The sequence below is a fragment of the Phycodurus eques genome, chromosome 12 (assembly GCF_024500275.1).
Source record: "Phycodurus eques isolate BA_2022a chromosome 12, UOR_Pequ_1.1, whole genome shotgun sequence".
In the NCBI taxonomy this organism is placed as follows: Eukaryota; Metazoa; Chordata; class Actinopteri; order Syngnathiformes; family Syngnathidae; genus Phycodurus; species Phycodurus eques.
In genome coordinates this window covers 14825001-14845000 of record NC_084536.1, presented here as the reverse complement: position 1 = coordinate 14845000, position 20000 = coordinate 14825001, and the positions used below count along the sequence as shown (strand labels likewise).

The 20000-nt window shown below is 42.8% G+C and overlaps 1 protein-coding gene across 2 annotated transcripts in view; it reads left to right on the top strand.

Annotated features, from left to right (window-relative positions):
• LOC133410350 (activin receptor type-1-like) overlaps window positions 1-20000 on the top strand; it is a 47081-nt gene that overhangs the window by 16451 nt on the left and 10630 nt on the right. For both annotated transcript variants that reach the window (XM_061691409.1, XM_061691408.1), the window contains 6 exons: window positions 4913-4986; window positions 5426-5674; window positions 7869-8141; window positions 8582-8845; window positions 12576-12781; window positions 19123-19222. In XM_061691409.1, coding sequence (XP_061547393.1) covers window positions 4920-4986; window positions 5426-5674; window positions 7869-8141; window positions 8582-8845; window positions 12576-12781; window positions 19123-19222 — 1159 coding nt within the window. In that variant the 5' untranslated portion in view covers window positions 4913-4919. The remainder of the gene's footprint in view (window positions 1-4912; window positions 4987-5425; window positions 5675-7868; window positions 8142-8581; window positions 8846-12575; window positions 12782-19122; window positions 19223-20000) is intronic.

Below are 20000 nucleotides of genomic sequence, written 5' to 3'. Positions count from 1 at the left end.
TGACCGAGCGACTGTTCGCGTACAGTGTTGAGGAGCAGTGACCTCACAGGACTGCTGAGTTCTCATTATGTTGCATCGCGGCCGTGAGCCAAAAAAGCAAGCGACACAACAGTATCCTCTTCCACTAGAGACGAGAGGTGACCTAGATGGCACTGCCCGGAAGGACTGTCTTAAATAGGTTGGCCTAATGTCTTCGGATAACACTGATTATTTATCTTCTTGGTGTAGATGCAGACTTGGGTGTTAATTAGCCTTTTTGTGGATGTTGCATTTTTTTTGTTTAGTTTTTTGTTTTTTGTTTTTTTTAAACCCCTTGTGCCTGGATGACGCCCTCGGTCAACCATCTGTGCATCCATGGTCACACTATGGCCACATGTATTGGAGACCCTGTACGTCTGCGCATTTATCCTGTGTCTCGTCACCTCTTGAATCGCCTTACTGCAGTTTGCTGCAGTTTCCTCACTGGCCAGGCTATTTGTGCCATGTTAACTGTGCCAGGCTGCCAGCTCAGACGCAGATTGCGCCTCCGTATCCCCTTTTTTTTCTTTTTTTTTTTTGCCAGCATGATGACTCAGCAGCTCCTGCAGGGCGTCCAATCCGCCAACCCCCCCCCCACCTCTGCCCCCCCCCCCCCTACTCCCTCGTTACTTCAGTCCCTCCTCAACCTTACTGCAACACCATTGCGCATCAGCTTTTGTGTGCTTTGTCATTCCTCCATCTGCCCGACATGAATACATAACCAATAATCTATTCCGTTTTCAAAATATCCCACTAAAAGATGAAACATTTTAAGTTTGTGACATTTCATCTCTATGTGAAAGCATTGAGTTTATCAAATCATCATAGCTGACTGAATGTCTCCTTCGGAGTGCTTTCCCTTTATTTTAGCTTCGTTTACACAGTAAGTCCTGTAGCTATCACTGTCAGACCATTTGGTGCTCTTAGTCATTGCTGTGCCCTTGATTTGGAACCCCCTCAGAAAGGGTCTTCCTATGAAAACCGGAGCCCTTAGGTGGGGACATTGATGCCGAAACATATTCAAACCAAACATACTTTAACCGCCTTAAATAATAGTGAAAAATGTTTTATCTCTCAGAACTCTTGCAGGTTTCCACTGACAGTGTGCTGCCACATGGCAAAAAAAATAAATAAAAAAGATGAGGAGATAGGAGACAAGATGCCAAGTTTGACAGGGATATGAGAGCACACCCATGGCTCCATGTCACTTCTGTGAACACAGGCCCACCGGAGAACTCAATACACCAAGATAGACGTCTGTGCGCACACACATACGCAACACTGGGAGGTATAGAATATCAACCTGCTAACTAGATCAAATAAGTAACAAGATAGCTCTACCCCATGTATGTAGTATCTATTTTTGGTACTAATTCAAAATGAGTGACTGGCATAAATAGAAACAACCCTGATGTCTGCTCAATAGTCACTTGCATAGGTCCGTGTTGATCCACAGGTCTTTAACAACAGATTATGCATAGAGTGAAAGATTGAGTTCATTTCAAATGCTCTATTAAAGTTATTTTCATCTGTAAATGTAAACCAAAAGCACAGCAAATCATTGACTTGCACTAATCGAGGCCATTAAGAGATGCCTGCGGTGCTCTGAGTGTGGTGAGTTATAGATCTGGCAGTTGTGAGTGAGTCAGGTTGGTATTTACTGTCCATGAGTCCGTAGGCCCACCCAAAAAATTGCCCTAATATTAGAGCAGGAATTAAGCTACCTGTGCCTTTTAAATATGATGGCAAGAAGCGGGTTGTTGTGTCCTTCTTCACACAGTGACATGGCACCTTGCAATTAGATCTTTAGATGCGTGATTATGGCTGGAATTACACTGCAGGTCCTAGTGTCCAATTCTATTTAATGGATAAATCTCTGTATCTGATATTTTTCTCTATTTCCATATTTCAAGTCACACCTATCCGGTATGGCTGTTTTTACACTGCCAAAACACATGAAACAACCCCCTTGTGGCCAAATTGCATTTAATAACTAACACGCATCAACATTATGCAGTTGCAACACAGAAGTAAACAATAATACTGTACATAATAATACAAATGTTAAACTTTGCATAGTGTTTAGTTGGTCTGGACACACTCTTCCTTGCCATTGATTTACAGTAGATATAAAAAGTCAACACACTCCTGTTGAACTGCCAGGTTTTTGTGATATATAAAAGAAATGAGACCAAGATAATACTGTATGTGCGGGGCCTAGTAGAGTAGAGTGACGTCTGCGAGCAGGTGTGAGGTTGGCCGGTTGGCTCAAGCTTTGGCGAGTCTGTGTGTGAGTGTCTGGCGTGAAATGTGACCAACAGCAGCTCCTGCATGAGTGTGCTCATTGTGTTTTACTCTTGTTCTGGTATTTAAAAAATGGCTGAAAAGTGCATCGGCGACTGTAGCTCTCCTTTTTCCACGTGAGGACATTACAAATTTCTGGGATGCAGCGGCGTTTTCCAAAACGGACAAGTAAATATATTTCGCAAAAAAAAACTAGAATAATAATTCTGTGATGTAGCGGGGTCATGGTATATGAACTAGGGCTGCCTGACACTATCGAATATTTTTAGAATCCATTATTCTATTGGTCATTCCATCAATTAATTTTATCGAATAATCCGATACAAATGTATCTATCTTTAAAGATGATTGCAAAATATTTTGTTTCCCGATCACTGTTTATTAACCAGTTATTATTCTTTGCTATAGTTCAATGACGAAACAATACCAAGTAAACAACAATCAAGCAATATCACACAAGAGGGAGTGATGTACTCTGCACAAATCTTCTAATTGAAAGCTACTTCTTGGGTACCGGTACTGATTAATGCAAAGGCCTAGTAATTTGATATACACTTCAGAGGCTTTAGAGGCTGCTTCAGGTTGAACTACATGTCAAATGCAGATTATTCATACTACGGCTGCAAATATCGATTATATTCCTAGTAGATGAAACGGACTATTGTTTTTCCATAAATTGATTATAATTCCGTTAGTGGTTTGATCTGTAACATTTCTGAAAATTGGCAAAAATGTTAGTCATTGTTTTCCAAAGTAAAATCAGATGTTTGCAAATTTCTCATTTTGATTAAACAGAAAAATTATGATTTGTCTGCTTTCTTGAAGGAATACTGAAATCTGTGAATAGTTACTGTTGAGAGACTCAATAGATTTGGACAATTTTAAGTTAAACATTGGCTAAGCGGGAGAAAATGGATGGATGGATGGAAGTTAAACATTCAATGGTTCTAAACGATTAATCAATTATCAAAATAGTTGTCAATTAATTTGATTAATTATTTGCTGATTAATCGATTAATTGTGACAGCCCTAGTTCAGACTATCCGATCTGTGTGTTTACGCAGCATTCACATCGGCAGATATCCTATACGTATGCCATTTTGAAGAGGCCCGATTCCATGTTTTTTTTTCTATTTACAGTACTTACACACATCCCAATTCTGCCACTTGAGAGCAAAATATGAGAATTTTGTCCTTCGAAACATACAGTATAATTCTAGCCTATAACAGCGCCCGGTGTGATGTACAAAATACTTGCCAGACAGTGTCGAGTGTGAAACTTCACACCCCCATCCCGGCGTTGTGGAATACCCTTACACACCGGCGCCGCCCTGCCTCTGTTACAGCTCGCATGCTACCACAGAAGCCGTTTAAATTTTTTTTAAAAAAGGTAGTTTTTACTGGCAATGTGAAGGAGGAGCAGCACAAGAATACATGTTCAGACTTGGTGATACAACATATAACAATGAGTGTGTTATTTAAACATTATGAAAAGCTGGAACTATTCCAGCTTTGCTTGGCATAATAATGTTTGGAATCATTGCATCTCTAGGCACCACCGTGACCCAGCTGTCTGTCTGCTGCCAGGAAGGTGTCCCTCTTCCCCACGGGCACTGACACCAGACACCTCTTTTGTCTCACTTCCCTCCCCGCATGGTGGCCGCCCACACTGGCCCCAATGCTCTGTCCCTCCTCTGACCCGCTGTCCCCCGGTTCCCCCTTGGCTATACTTCGCTTTCCACCTCCCTTTGTGGATGCCCCCCCACCCCCCGGTCAGACCGATTATCCCTGTTTTGTACTTTGATTAAAGGAGCAGCATGGGCCTGCGTGAGTGGCCCACACAAATGCTGTTGGTAAGCCAATGTTAACGTTATGTGCTTAATCATTTATGTCTTGAAGCCTGGTACAAAGGCTTGGAGTGGAGGGGGGGGGCACAAGTATTGTTACTGGCTAACAGCCCTGGCGTGTAGTGGTTGTGTCATTACAAAAATGTTTTTTTTATAGAAAGGATAGTGAGGATGACTGGAAGGGGAAACAAACAAACAAATATCCGCCCGCCGTCTGTGGACGTTACTACAGCCGCATTAAATATTGAAGGATTAGACAGTCTGCAGCCCTCCAAAGAGGACACTATTCGGGCACCCACGCTAATTCTCCCCACAGTGCTCTCCTCCTCCTCCTCTCACGTCTGTCTGCTCCTCTCTTCGCCCCTAGTGCCAAGCAACCCGTCCCTACGACACACACACACACACACACACACACAACACTCATGCACAAACCCAGGCAGCCAATAAGAGAGCACCAGTCTCCCCATTGCTTGCCACTCATGCCTTGTTGCTAGGACAACAGCAAAGCATGAGTCCCACTTTATATTTTTTAAACTTGGTTTTGACTCTCAATGAAAACAAGAATGTATGTCCTGCTGAAAAATGGCTTTGTCTAATTGACACATCCTGACAGTATCTGTCATGGTTTTGAGTTTCTCTGTGGTGCTGCAACAAAAAAAAAAATCCCTTAAAATGTTCATATGCACCACTGTAGTATATTTTATGTACCATTTAAGGTTGTTTTTGTCTCCACCCCAATACAGGTCTACAATGACAACTGGCCAGATGTTTCTTTTGATTTTGACTGTTTTGGTCCCTCCCTGCACGAGCTTGGAAGGTAAGGATGCCCCCTCTCCTCTTTTACAGCTTTTAACATCAGTTTTAAGACGGACTGTAGCTAAAGGGGAAGAAGTGTGCGTGTGCGTGTGTGTGTGTGTGTGTGTGTGTGTGTGTGGGGAGAGGGGTGTGCTTCTGCAAGGATTAAAAGGCTTTATCTGCTTGAATTTAGCTCTGCGGCTAACTATAGATGCTTGGTTTTCAGTCAAAACACAGTCTCAGCCTCTGTGTCTGTCTGAGTGCCTCTCGAGCAGCTTGTATGCACAGACTGATCATTCAACCACGTCTCCCCTTCTCCACACCCTCCCTGTTCTGTCTAATCCGCTGTCTTGCAGTTATTTTCAACAACTGCAGTAGTGCGCACATTTCAAATGCAGTGAAAATAGTGTTTTTTCTATTGACTCTAATAAAACGCAGTAAAATCTCTGTCATCCATATAGTTGAGGGCGAAGCGAGGCGATCTGAATGCTTGTGTGACGAGTCGTCGTGCAGCGGAGGCGACCGGTGTTTGGGCCTGCAGTGCTTCACCTCCCTCTCCTTACTGAACGGGACTTGGGAGCTTCAGAAGGGATGCATTGTGGGTAGTCAAGAAGGGAAGTGCGGGATACCGCCAACTCCCGAGCTGGTGATGGAGTGCTGCTACGGAGATCTGTGCAACATGAACGTGTCTTTACAGCAGCATGTTAAAGGTGAGCTGTTAACATTCACTATGTATTGTCAGGATGTCAAATAAAGGGGGAACACGCAGACTGATAACATCTTAAAACTTTGACCTAAGACACAAATTTTACATTAGAAAAAAACTCACAAATAGTATATATACTGAATAATGATCTCATCTCAATTTACTCGAAAATACACAAAGCTGATATACTCACAGGAATTGAAGATGAATGTTGAGTTGGGCTGAATCTGAACACAACTGCATACATCTTGAAAGTATTAACAGGCGGAAGACGGAACAACACTCAGCCAATAGGACTGTGACAGTTCAGTCTACTCTAATGCCGCTTTTCCATTACAAGTTCCAGAACAGCCTGGCCCTGCTCTGCCTCGGCCTCGCTTGGCCCGGCCTCCTTTGCTTTTCCATTACAACAGGCACCAATCACAAGTGGGAGGGATTGGAGCGGGATCAAGAAGAAGGTGATGGTCTTGTTCCTTGTCGCGCCTGCCATCTCGCTGTATTTCTTCTTCTATCAATATGGACAAAAATGCCTGCACCTCCTCAGTCGACCACAGAACAAAAAAGCTGCTTCAAGCCTGCCGCACACTGCGCAACTGGACCGGACCATCGTGTAGAGTTGCCCACGAACCCTCGCACATGAACAATTCACAAGTGGATGCCCGGCGAGCCTGAATGTGTTTGATGCTGTGTATTCAGTATCTTGTACTTCATCACCATCCTTAAACCATAAAAAGATAGATTAATGGTTAAGGAAGAACCAGGTTGCTAAAACAAGTGTGTGGATATTTGAAAGCAGGCTCGCTGGCTCCATTCATTTGAACGTACCCAGCGTATACGTACGTTTACGTACATTCTGGTCACAAGATTTGCTTTTTCATCCACAGGTACATTATTATTATTAGTTACGTATATATTTAAAACACAATATTTGATGTTTTATATACTATTTATATGGCTTATTTGAATTCAAAATTTGAATCTCGGCAAAAAAAAATAATAATTTGAATCGCGGCAAAAACAGTGGCAGACTGATCGGCCACTCATGAAAACAGTCACCTTATCACGTACGCAGTTCGGCGGCCTTGCTCGATGTGCTGCAGCCTTTAAACGCCATAATTGTCAGTGACAAGTCACCGAGCTTAAAGAAACGCCTACATCTGTCAGTCAATCAGATGACCGTTACATCACGACCCTCCCCGGCCTACGTTTTAGAACCGGGTCACAGGAGTTTCTGAAAAGCAGTGCCATTGTCACTGCTCGGCCGCGAAAAAGTGCAATGGAGAAGCGACCACACGGGGCGGAGCGAGGCTGGCTGGGGGTAGAACCGGTAGAATGGAAAAGGGGCATAAGACACAGAAGGTGCAGCCTGGATTTTTGTTGTTTTGTTTTATGTTTGATCTTTCACAACATTTTGTTACACTGTGGTAGAGTTTTTTTCAAGTGCGCTATAAATGAAGTTGTTAATAATAATGAAATTGTTCTGTGTACCCCACTTTAGATATCAATTGAAAATCCAAGAAACCTCTGTCATATGGACATAGTTCTGCTGCGAATAGCGAATAATTGAAGTCTCCTCTAAACATGTTTTAACTGCCTATATTAATAGCTTAAACCCTAAATATACCACAAATTATGATCCAATGCACTTTAATATGATTTCAAATGCATCTTACATCATTACCCTTCCAATGGTAAATGGTTTACAGATCGGATTTAGTGGAAATGTGGGAAAAATGCACATGTGGCAAACGCTCTGTAACATCTACTAACAACCCAGGCTAAATTCAGCTTCTCCCCAACATACAAAGAGGTTTGTCACACAGTCAAGATGTAGCAACATACTTCCTTGACTTACAACTTTCCTATTAGCCAGGGCTTTGGCACCATCTAAGAGAATTGTATAAACAGCACAAAAGCGCTGACGAGCTGAGTTTTTCACCAAATTTCAGATGATAGGTTCTACAGAAAAAAAAAACTGACACGTGAACTGCGAATAGAAGCATTTTCACTGTAAAGGGCCTCGAATCTGTTCAGCCGACACGGTGGGTGTTTAGTTTTTAAATGGAAAAGTATCCCTGGTAAGAGCTTGCAAAAAGCTTTGATCCCTTGTCATGTCTAATTGAATGCCAGTTACGATAATGGGAGAGTAATTATATTGCGCTAATGGCTCTCCCCTTCTCTCCGCTTATGCCCATCAGATGTGGAAGTGTCTGCCGGCAGACCGGTCCTCAGGGAGCAGGAGTGCGTGTGCGAGGGCGCCGCCTGCCAGCCCAATCGGCGGTGCGCCGGCCAACATTGTTTTTCCTCCCTCAAGGTGAGGGATGGTGCGGCCGTCCAACAGAAGGGCTGCCTGAGGGACGACGACGTGGGCCGAGCCACCTGCGCCACTCTGCCTTCGCCGGCCCATGTTGTCAAGTGCTGCCAGGGCCATCTGTGTAACATGAACGTCACTGTGCAAGCTCCGGGGAAAGGTGCCTTTGTACACTGCGCAGACAGTCCACGACACTACCAAAGCTGTGTCAAACACTGTCACGGAGGGATTAGACAGTTGGGTGGAAAAAGTAGTTATAGAGAGTTTACCTTCTCTACTAATTAATATTTTTATATTTATTTTTAGATAATCGTGACAGGTAATTATTCTTCCAGTACTGTTTGATTAGTGCCTTCCGTTACCTGCCGTGGTTTTCTATAAGAAATTAATTAAAGAAAAGGTAAATAGTAGAAATTGGTAAAACACACCACTATAAGTAACATCATCTTTTTTTTTTATTTTTTTTATATTATTATTAATTAATACTTCTGTTTTAGTCAAAACCAAGCATTCCTTTTGTGTGTAGCTTCTTTCACTGAATCTCATTAGTTTGTACAGTTGTGGTGGCTAACAAATTTTTTCCCCATAAATCTTTTACAGAGGAAGTGAAACCCTTTGTCAAAGAGAAGCATGAGTGCGTGTGCGAGGGTAGCTCATGCGCCACAGGGAATCGCTGCATGGGAAGCCAGTGTTTCTCCTCCTTGACTGTCAACGGCGGCTCTCTGATGTACCAGAAAGGTTGCTTTAATGTCTACGAGCAGAGTACAATGACCTGCAAGACCCCCCCTTCGAGAGACCAGATTGTGGAATGCTGCTTCGGGCACCTGTGTAACCTGAACAGCACTGTGCAACTTCCTGTCAAAGGTGTAGTACTATGTTTCTCTGCTATACATTTGCAACGTCCCCTTTATAAATACAGTGAACTCCCATTTATTATGAGGTGTACATTACAGACCCACCTCCAATGTGTGAAAATCCCCAATATAGAGACCATATAAAAAAAAAAAAGATAGTTCCATTCACCTCCTGCACGATTTAAATGCAAAACGCATTTCTTGGTGGCTATTCTCACTCTCGTAATTATGAACATTTCAAACAACTGCTGCTTTAGCACACATGGAGCAGCAACTCAAGGTTGAAGTTTAAAACAGACAATTACACGTATATGTAATGTAGCTTAAAGTCTGCTTAGCTTAATGCAAACAAACAATGCAAAACACCATAGATGAATGGCTAACGAACAGCATCTGTGTCAAGGTGTTATGAACCTCTATCCATCCAACCATTTTCCGAGCCGCCATCCTCAATAGGGTCGCGGGTGTGCTGGCGCCAACCTCAGCTGACTTCGGGCAAGAGGCGGGGTACACCCTGAACTGGTCGCCAGCCAATCGCAGGGCACATATTCACATTCACACCGACAGACAATTAAGTCTTCCATTAACCTACCAAGCATGTTAATGGAATGGGGGAGGAAACTGGACTACATGGAGAAATCCCACGCAGGCACGTGGACAACATGCAAACTCCACACAGGGAGGCTGAATAGACAATATAATTAATTCTTTACATTCTATTTAAAGGTACCATGCCATCAAAATATTTTTTCCCTCAACTGTTTTATGCACGACATACAGAGGAGTTGAGGAATACACATTTCGTGGAGGCTGACTTTCACACATGCTGGAAGTGCATTTCCAGGTTTGGAGCAAGTGGCCCAGCCGGGTTGCTGTTTCCAAGCCATACAAAAACATTATATAAAGCATACATATAATTAAGTATTGCTGTAAAACAACATATTTACAATGAACAAAAATATTAACGCAACACTTTTATTTTTGCTCCCATTTTTCGTGAGCTGGACTCAAAGATCTAACTTTTTCTACATACACAAAAGGCCATTTCCCTCAAATATTGTTCGCAAATCTGTCTAAATCTGTGTTAGTGAGCATTTCTCCTTTGTCGAGATAATCCATCCCACTTCACAGGTGTGGCATATCAAGATGCTAATTAGACAGCATGATTATTGCACAGGCGTCCCTTAGGCTGGCCAGAATGGTAAATGGACTGGACTTAGCATATTTTCACAACCATAAGGTGCACTTAAAAGTCTTAAAATTTCTCCAAAATGGACGGGGGCGCCTTATAATGCGGCGCGCCTTATGTGTGCACAGAGTTCCAAAATGTGTAACTGTTGTTGTATGACTTTAATGAGCACTCTGCTTGACTGACTGGGAGCATTTCCTGCCGACACGTTGCTTATATAGAGGAAGGTGGACGTGAAAGAGTGCGTGTGACAGAGGAGGCTAAAGACACACCCACACAAGGGATATAGTTCCGGTATGTGCATCGGTTTGGCTAAGGACCCCCGAAAATGGCACCTACGAAGAGACACTCTTACGAAGCACAGTTTAAACTGCAAGCTATTAGTTATGCGGAGGAACATGGGAATCAAGCAGCCGCAGCCACGAGAGAATTCAAGATCAACAAATCCATGGTTCGCAAGTGGAGGAATCAGGAAAACGAGCTTCGCCAAGTCAAGAAGACAAAGCTGAGTTTCCGCGGAAAAAAAGAAACCCAAAACGCGGAAACGTTGGAAGACCAACTCGAGCCACCTCGCCTCGAGGTATGGATTAATGAGGAAAGAACAGCTGGGAGAAGTGTCTCTACAGTCACCATTCGACTGCGTGCAATAACGCTGAGCTTGCCATCATTCCGGGAGGCTTGACGAACCGCTGGACATCCGTGTAAACAGGGCGTTCAAAGTGAAGTTGTGAGCGGCGTGGGAGCCATGGATGACAGATAGCGAACACAGCTTTACTAAGGCTAGGAGGCAGCGCCGGGTGAGTTACGCCACAATTTGTGAATGGATTGTGGATGCTTGGGCTAACGTGTCTGCTTGCACTGTTGTTCGAGCTTTCGTAAAACCCAGCATCATTTCATGCATGTCAGCGGCAAGGCTGAAAACCAACATTGAATGCCCGTGACCTTCGATCCCTCGGGCGGCACTGCATCAAAAACCGACATCAATGTGTGAAGGATATCACCACATGGGCTCAGGAACACTTCACAAAACCAATGTCGGTAAATACAGTTCGGTGCTACATCCGTAAGTGCAATTTGAAACTCTACGATGCAAAGCAAAAGCCATTTATCAACAACACCCAGAAACGCCACCGGCTTCTCTGGTCCTGAGCTCATCTAAGATGGACTGATGCAAAGTGGAAAAGTGTTCTGTGGTCCGACGAGTCCACATTTCAAATTGTTTTTGGAAATTGTGGACTTCGTGTGCTGCGGGCCAAAGAGGAAAAGAACCATCCGGACTGTTATGGACGAAAAGTTCAAAAGCCAGCATCTGTGATGGTATGGGGCTGTGTTAGTGCCAATGGCCATGGGTAACTTACACATCTGTGAAGGCACCATTAAGTGGAAGGCGATGATCTTAACCATTGGGCAGCCGTGGCCCAATGGTTAATTGCATTGTGAAAACCCATTGAAATGGTCCGCGATATAGCGGGGGGCGCAAGCGATGAACTGCAATATAGCGGGGATTAACTGGAGTGTGACAATTCTGCTTCATCTGCCTATGTGAGGTTACGCTCATGTTACCCCTCTGGAACAGAAACGATGGAGACCCTGAGTAAGTAGTGTGAGGGGAGCTTGACTATTCCTTAGTCATGGTGCACTCCCTGCTGTCCTGTCTGCTGGCTGACATTATCTTGAAGGCTAGAAGCCACCTGGGGAGTGTGAGCGAGACAGACTAAATTCAGGTCTTGCTGTTTTACTCCCATAGTACACTACGTGAGCTTTACTTGGTCTCACTGATGCAACTAAAATTAGTGATTTACTGTAAAAAAGCCCTGCTGTCAATTCTACTTAAGTAGGCTTCATTTTATTAAAGTGATTCATTTATTCTACTTTGTATTTTGAAGGTTGTACGTTGCAGTTTTTATATGGTGCTGGGTTTTCCCTACTAAAGGTTTCTTTATACTCCCGCGGCCGACATCGCCCGCATTGCATCACGTTACTGACAAATTGGGCCACGCGGCCCCTCTGCGTAGCTTGACACGCACACGGCAAAATCTTTTGCTGCGCGTAGAACGCTGCGCAGATCAACTCTCGTGATTGGTCCATTTTAGTCACATGCTGTGACGACTTACTCAGCGTGCCCCTTGGTTCTACATACCATCTACGCCGCCGCCTTCTCGATCGATTTTGCAGCATAATTAAACGTATCATCTGGTCATCTAGGTCCATTTGTTCTAGCAGACAGTGTTCCACGGTCACCATTGTTGTTGCTTTGTTAGTTGTTACTGAAAGGAAAGGAAAAATGGCTCCCGGAAATGGCCATAAAATGCAGAGGGAAACCACCCTGTGGTGTCCTAGCGAATACCAGCCGTAGCGACAGCCCCGACTTGGAGGTGAACTGCATTACATTTTCAAAACTGCGCGTGTGCTGTGCTCGAGTATAAAGGCAAACTACGCACGGGTCAGCCGCAGTGACGCCTTTAAGCTTCTGCTGAAAAGCAAAAGAATTTTCAGAAATGCTTGCTTGAAGCGAGTGGTTACCTTATAATATTCTTGTTCCCCCTCGCAGCTGACGAGCTCTCCAGCTACAGCGTGACCATGCTGGCTGTCGTCATCGTGGCACCCATACTCGTCCTGGTCGTCCTCTCGGCCATTGCCCTCCTGGTGTTCAGGCGTATCCACCACAACCAGATGGAGAGACTGACCTCTCGAGATGCTGAGTATGGAACCATCGATGGTCTCATTACGTCTAACGTGGGGGAGAGCACACTGGCGGTGAGTCCCAAAGAATGGCTCGGGTATAATTATATATTTTAGTAGCTGCCTAAAATGTTACGCGTCAAGTGTTTTAGTAGAAAAGCAATGCTAGTAATAATTGTTAAAAGGGAACATAAATTGCAATTTTGATATGGCTGCAATGACTTCAATAATGTGATTACAAAAAAGGTCAAAGAAGAATTTGTGCCGAGAAGCTTTGCAGGGATAATTTTTCCGCACAGACTGTTACTGCAGACGCATTCACCACTCCGTGGAAAATTAAGTTGTTGTGATGACGGTGAGACAGGAGGAAAGAGACCGTAAAAGACAGAGAATGCCCAGAGCTTGGGCTCATTTCACACAAAAGATGATAAAGTGGAATGTGTACCATAACAGCACATCTACGATCACCAACACAGCAGGTAATATATCATTGTTGGCTACTTTGGGATAGCCTACCATTGCTAGTTAGAACATATTGCAATGCCCCTGCAAGTGGTCAAGAGTGGACATAGCCGCCGGTTGAGCAAATGTTAAGAAAACAAACCCATAATAAGCACATTCGTTCACGAGCTACCGATAGGCATATCTCACACAGAGTAACTCAGCTACAGGTTCAATGCGTTAGCCAGGTAACAGCCAGACAACTACACTCTCATTTGCTCATTTGAAGCTAAGCACACTCAAGTCACAGATACGATAGTAGAACAAGAGGATGCTGACTACAAGTAGACAAAAATAATACCTGTACCTCACAAGCACCTTGTTGAATAATGTAAAATAAATTTTTATCCGATTACTAATCGATAGAATGCTCCATTCCAAAAGTATTCAATAGCTTCAGCCTTAATTTTAAAGCCAAGTTTCTGCCATAATGAAAATACTTGCTTTAGCAAGAAACATTAAGTTAACACACTCGATTTGCTGTAGTGGGTCACATAACACAATGATGCGGACTTGGCCTTGAGTTCAACTCATGAGATCTAATGCAATTTAAAAAAAATAAAATAATAAATAAATCTTAATAATGATACTGTGCATGTATTGTGTGTTTCCTACTGGAGTTGTCAGTCCGGCACAGAGGTTAGTTTTGTTTGCATCTCTTTCATGCAACAAAAATGTCATCTCCTTCTTCTGTTTATTGTTAAATCTTGAATTATACCATTTGTTCTCGGAAGCATGATGAATAGTAGGGTAGCAAGGTTCTGCGGTTTGGGGTTTGGTTGAGCTTTCTCATAGTAATGTCCGGGTAACCTTCCTCCAACTTTCCAAAGACATGCATGTTATGTGTTCATTTAAGACTACCATAATTTTTCGTATACAATGCGCACCAATGTATAATGCACAACCCCAAAGTTGACCTCAAAATTCTGGAAAACCCTTCTACTTATGTATAATGCATTTTGATTTTGATTTTTCTTCTCCCCATATGATCAAAACATGAAGTATTTTTTCAAAGAATGATTCTGAAGTTACGCACTTTATTTGAACATGTAATACTTTTTTATTTACTTGCTCTTATTTTGAAATTCACAGCCTTACTTTTATTTAGTAAATGAGAAAACACACAGTTGTGCTCATATGTTTGATTACCCAGTCACAATTTGTACGATGGGTACAATTCTTTAAAGAATCCGTGAAGGGCAAGGCGAAACACATTAAATTTTATTTTAATGCGATTCAAATTAAACTTTCAAGCATTTCAGCAAAGCTTTATCATTAAACAAAACATAACCATAAAGAAATGAATGATGGTTGTTGTTCAGTCATATTTAAAAACAAATTTAAAAAAAAAAATATATATATATATATATATATATATTTCACAAATTCTGCCAGGGTATGTAAACTTATGAGCACAACTGTACATACAGTATATGCAGTCATACGTACCCCTGCCATATTGGTATGAAAATGTAGGCTGCACCTTTTTCATAACCTCTAGGTGGCGGTGACATTGGAATGAAAGTGTACAGTTTTTTCATAACCTCCTAGATGGCGGCATACATTTATAAAATGTGAAAGCTTCTTCATTTTCCCCTATACCCATGTATAATGCGCGCTATTGACTTTTGACATTTATTTGGGGAAAAATAAATGTGCATTATACACGAGAAATTGCGGTAAATTGTTTATCGGTGTGAAGGTGAACAGGTGTCTATATGTGCCTTGCGATTGACTGGCGACTGGTCCAGGATGTATGCCACCTGTTGCCAGAAATCAACTGGCATAGGCTGAGAACAAATGCTTTAGAAAATGGATGGATGTTAATGTATCTTTTCTCACATGGGTATGTTACAGTAGTTTTTCTTTACATGTTGAATTATATATTTAATCAGCCGTAGTAGCCGCTGCGAAAATAAATTTAATTACTCATGTTTACAAAATTCAAGTGCTTCGAAAGATTAAAACATAGATTAAGCTGCCTTGTGAAACAACTCCAGTCTTGTGTTTGTGTATGTTGGGTTCAGAGAGAGACTCTTTGTTCTTCGCAAGAAAGTCCCTTTAATGCTTGTTTTTGCTTCTTGGGGTCCTTTTTACTGTCTGCGTGAGGAATGTCCTCTCTCAGCCAGTGATTGTGAGCTTTTGCACAGTGCGGTTTATGTTTTGAGGTTTCTCTAAACGGATCCAGAGTTTAGGTGGAGTCGTGCGGTCGCACAGGCCAGCACATTCACTGGCTGGGCGCACTCTGTAATCACACTGAGCAGAGACAGTGTGGCAGGAGCCTTTTCAAAGAAGACTTCTCACATCCATTTTGTGAGCATACCTTGAATATTACACTTCCTGAGGTTTTCTACTTTTAAAACCGAGATGAACCCCCTGATATTGAATCCAGTACACTTTGACCAATGGGAGCGTTGGTGTATCTAAATAGCGTGTCACGTTATAACGCAGTAAAGCCGTTGATTCTGGCAAACGTTTGGCAATGAATCTGAAAATCCAAAGCCGCCAAATGTTTATTTAAACATCGTAAAAATGTGCTCAGCTGTGCTAAACCCAAAACACTTAGTTGTGGCTGTCAAACACGTGTGGAGAGTGCCGCACAGAGGTCATCGGATTTTATTTCAATTTGTGTTACATGCCTTTTGAGATGAGACTTGTCTAGTGTTTTACAGTCTCGTAACACTGTCTCCTTCTTTCACTGCCAAATAAAGACCTCTTGAATAAACGCCTTGCCTCTGATATATATGCCTGGCACTATGTACAGTTGAGTTAACGGCCCCCGATCACTGCAGGTGGTTATTCCCCCCTCCCCCGATCACAGCAGGTGGTTATTTCAGCAACAATGTACACCCGGTTTTATACTGTTCACCCGTAGTCTATCACTAACCTACACTGTGTACTGTACCGTTAAGCTAGAAAATCACCTTTTTAACAGTTTGACTCATTATTACAGTGAATATTTAGAAGAAAAACGGTCATACAGTATAAAACATCCATCCATTCATTTTCTATTGAGCTTGACCTCATTGAGCTGGAGCCTATAGAAAAACCTCGCAGGGTGTGAAATTAACACTCACCAAATGAGACAAAATTATCCATTTGGCGAGTGAATCTCAGAGCGTTACATGATGAGTGAATGTTTGTACCCACGTACAAAAACTTACACGTCCAAATCGTAGTGCAGTGGCATGTGTCCTGGAGCCAATAATATTGGAGCAGGGCGTGACCTGCAGGAAAATGCGTGGAATTCCTAATAACACCAATCGCGGTTATCAGCTGTGCGCGCATTTCCTCGATCTAACATGACATAATTCGTGACAACAGCCAGTCGGAGACGTCCTTTTCCTGCTCCCCTTCCGTTTGCAAGTAGCAGGAGTAAACAGAAGCTGCGCCTCCTCGGCTGTCTCGCCGCCTTGCCCTGTGGCGAGATCGAGAAGGGAGATAAAAAATTGTTGCTGCGCGTACAATGCCGCGGAGATCATCTCTCGTGATTGGTCTTTTTTAGTCACATCCTGTGATGACGTACTCTGCGTGCCCCTTGGTTCTACATACCATCTACGCCGCCGCCTTGTTGATCGATTTTGCAGCATAATTAAACGTATCATCTGGTCATCTAGGTCCATTTGTTCTAGCAGACACTGTTCCACAGCACGCCATTGTTGTTGCTTTGTTCCTTGTTATGGAAAGGGAAGGAAGAACGGCTACCGGAAATGCCCAAAAAATGCAGAGGAAACTCCATCCTGTGGTGTCCTAGCCGTAGCGACACCCTGACTTGGAGGTGAACTGCAGTACATTTTCAAAACTGCGCGCATGGGTTGTGCTCAAGTATAAAGGCAAACTGCGTGCGGGATAGTCGCAGTGACATCAGCAGGGTCGCCGCCTGCGCGAGTATAAAGAAGCCTTAAGCTGTCCTTGGAGCCTGCTGAGTTGGCCCTGGCAACGGAGCCGACGTCAGTTGTGTTGCGGCATCTGCAGAGCGACATGGCAAAATGCTATTCATTAGCTGATGTATAAGGTATCTTGGCACCCTCAAAAAGGGACAAAACTGTGTTTATTCATTTGAAGTACCACCCAAATGATTATGTGGAAAGAGAGGAAAAAAAGCGATATCAGTCAGTGCAGCCTGTCACTCTTTTGCTAGCACAAGAAGTATTAGCAGTTAGCCACTGCGAGTGGTGAGGCCACCAGCAACAATAATAAATCGGGTCATCATTATTCAGCTGGTTTGTAAAATGGCAAAACTAGTTAATTTGTATCGTGATTAAAGATGATGCACATTTGAAAGTAACAATAATGTTAACAGGATATGTAGCATCATAACTGGAGAATGATGTTTCAGTTTGTTTATTTCCCATCTTGAACCTCCAAAAATACTCAGGACTTTAAACTAGTGTTATTGTTCTACATTCGCTGTGCTGTTAAGTGAAAAGTGTTCTTACATAGTTTTCTACATGTACTTTATTTGCTTTGTAAGTATGTTAATATGTTGGGGTTACTGTTTGAATTGTTGACTGAGCCTTGTTGTTAACTAGTTGTTACTCTCTAGTTCCTTAAATTTTCAGTATAAATGTTTTAAAGCGATAATCTGTGATTTCTGGCGCCCCCTAACACTGGAATTCAACATTAAAACAAAGCCTTTGCCTCTTCGATATGATGTTGGCTAAATCCTTGGCGGCCTCCTCCTCCTTCCAGCCCCGCATGCTTTTCTCCTTTCTCTATGGCTCAGTCGACCTGGGCACTGTCCATATGCGGGCCTGCTCGTTGTCATTTTAAAGTGCCACCAAGTTATCCAGTGCAGGAATGTATAGGATAATCACTAAGAATAAAAAAATAAATACTGAAAAATATAGTGTCATCTCAGTGTACATGTGTCAGAAGCTGATAGGCTTAATCAGCATTCTGTCATCTACCCTTGCAGTGGTTTGGGTGAAAATTGCTTTTTTTTTTTTTGGTGCCCTGAGATTGACTGGCGACCAGTTCAGGGTGCGCCCTACGCAAGCACATAAGAACATGAAAACTCCACACAGGAAGCCTCAGATGATATTCAAACCCAGAACCTCAGAACTTTGATGCAAACATGCTAACCAGTAGTCCACCATGGTGCCTAAATATAAAACAATCAAATGAAAAACATTTATTTTCTTAATTGAGTATGCCTTCTTGTGCTGTGTTATGACATATTCATATGCTGATGTGCCATAATTGCATTTATAACCTTGAACACTAGTAATGAGTAAATACGGTATCTTATCTACGGTATCTTATCTCAGGAATGTATCAATAGCTGCTCTTTATTATTCATCAGCTCCCTGACTCACACGTTTGTGTATTGATTCACATTCTTGTGGGAATCCGAGTAGTTAGTGTACACCACTTTTAATTTCACCCACAACATGTGGTGCCATCACGAGCCAACCCCGAAACCATTATTATTTAGCGCCTAATAATGCTTTCATTTTATGGCCACAATCTTCCGTCTTGTAATTCCAGTTGACAGCTCATCCATAATAAATCTGTTTATACGACGCGTCGGCCTCCCATGTTGTATTCTTCCTTCCTTCCCCTCTTGTCCCGGTTCAGTGGTTTGGTTTTCCCGTCCGCTGCTGACTCAGCACTGCCATCTCGTGCCGGCACTAGGTGCTACATTAGTCTTCTTGCCCAGTTAAAAAAAGGCTGAGCAGAGTCAGGGTTTGTTTTGGAGCATGGCCGCAGGATTAGAATGAATCTCCAGCAGCCACAACACTTGAAAATAAGAAGCAGGGGGCACTTGAGTCGTTTGTACAATAGAGGGCTTTCTCCTTTCACACACAATACATGGACCTCTTCATCCAACTTCTGCCTACTTCTAATGTAACCTCTCGATTTAAAATCCATAAAGTTGCTTGTGATAAATTAAGGTTTCTTTTCATCCCCAGGATCTACTGGATCATTCCTGCACTTCAGGAAGCGGCTCCGGTCTGCCCTTTCTGGTTCAGAGGACGGTAGCCCGACAAATCACTCTCAACGAGTGTGTGGGTGAGTGTCCACTCGAAGCCGGTATTGTTATTGACATTAGTGCGTGAGAATATGCAGCCCTGCTCATTCATTTTAATGAGACCTATGTATCAGCACAGTGGGGGGCCAACACATACGCACACACCTTCTGAAAAAGTACAGAGGACGCCTCACAACTGTTGTGAAATTGATACTGTATCTATGTTTTGCCCACAGCTGCTTCACTTACATTTTCCCCAAGGTTTAAATCTCCATAACGCCGTTCAAACTATGTATCTCATACAATTCTAAACAGACTGTCTGCTTCTGATATCCTGTGACTCATCCATACACAGCCATCAAAATATCATTGCTTACAACAATAACCAAGGCCAGGGTTGGGGTGAAAAATATATTTGGGTTGCAAAACAGGGCACTATTGTTCTTGCAATGATGTGTAAGAGGCAGAAATCAATGTAGAAATACGATTCCCCGATGTACCCAGGCTTATGCAGGTTGAACGTCCCGACAGCAAACAAGGTTGGATGCAGTTTGTTGTGTATTTGTTTGATTAAGCTGTCACACATCACAGATATGGGTTTTGCCTCCTTAGGAGCCATAAAACACATCTTCAGTACATACATTTTTAACATGTAATTATGTTTTTCATGGGGCAACACTGAAGAAACGTCATTTTACAGTCTGTACGATGGAAATGTATTGTCCCACTGAAAATACCTCAACCATTGAATCTAAACTGCAATCATAAATATTAAACATGTTAAACATTTACTATTAGAGATGTTCAATACCACTTTTT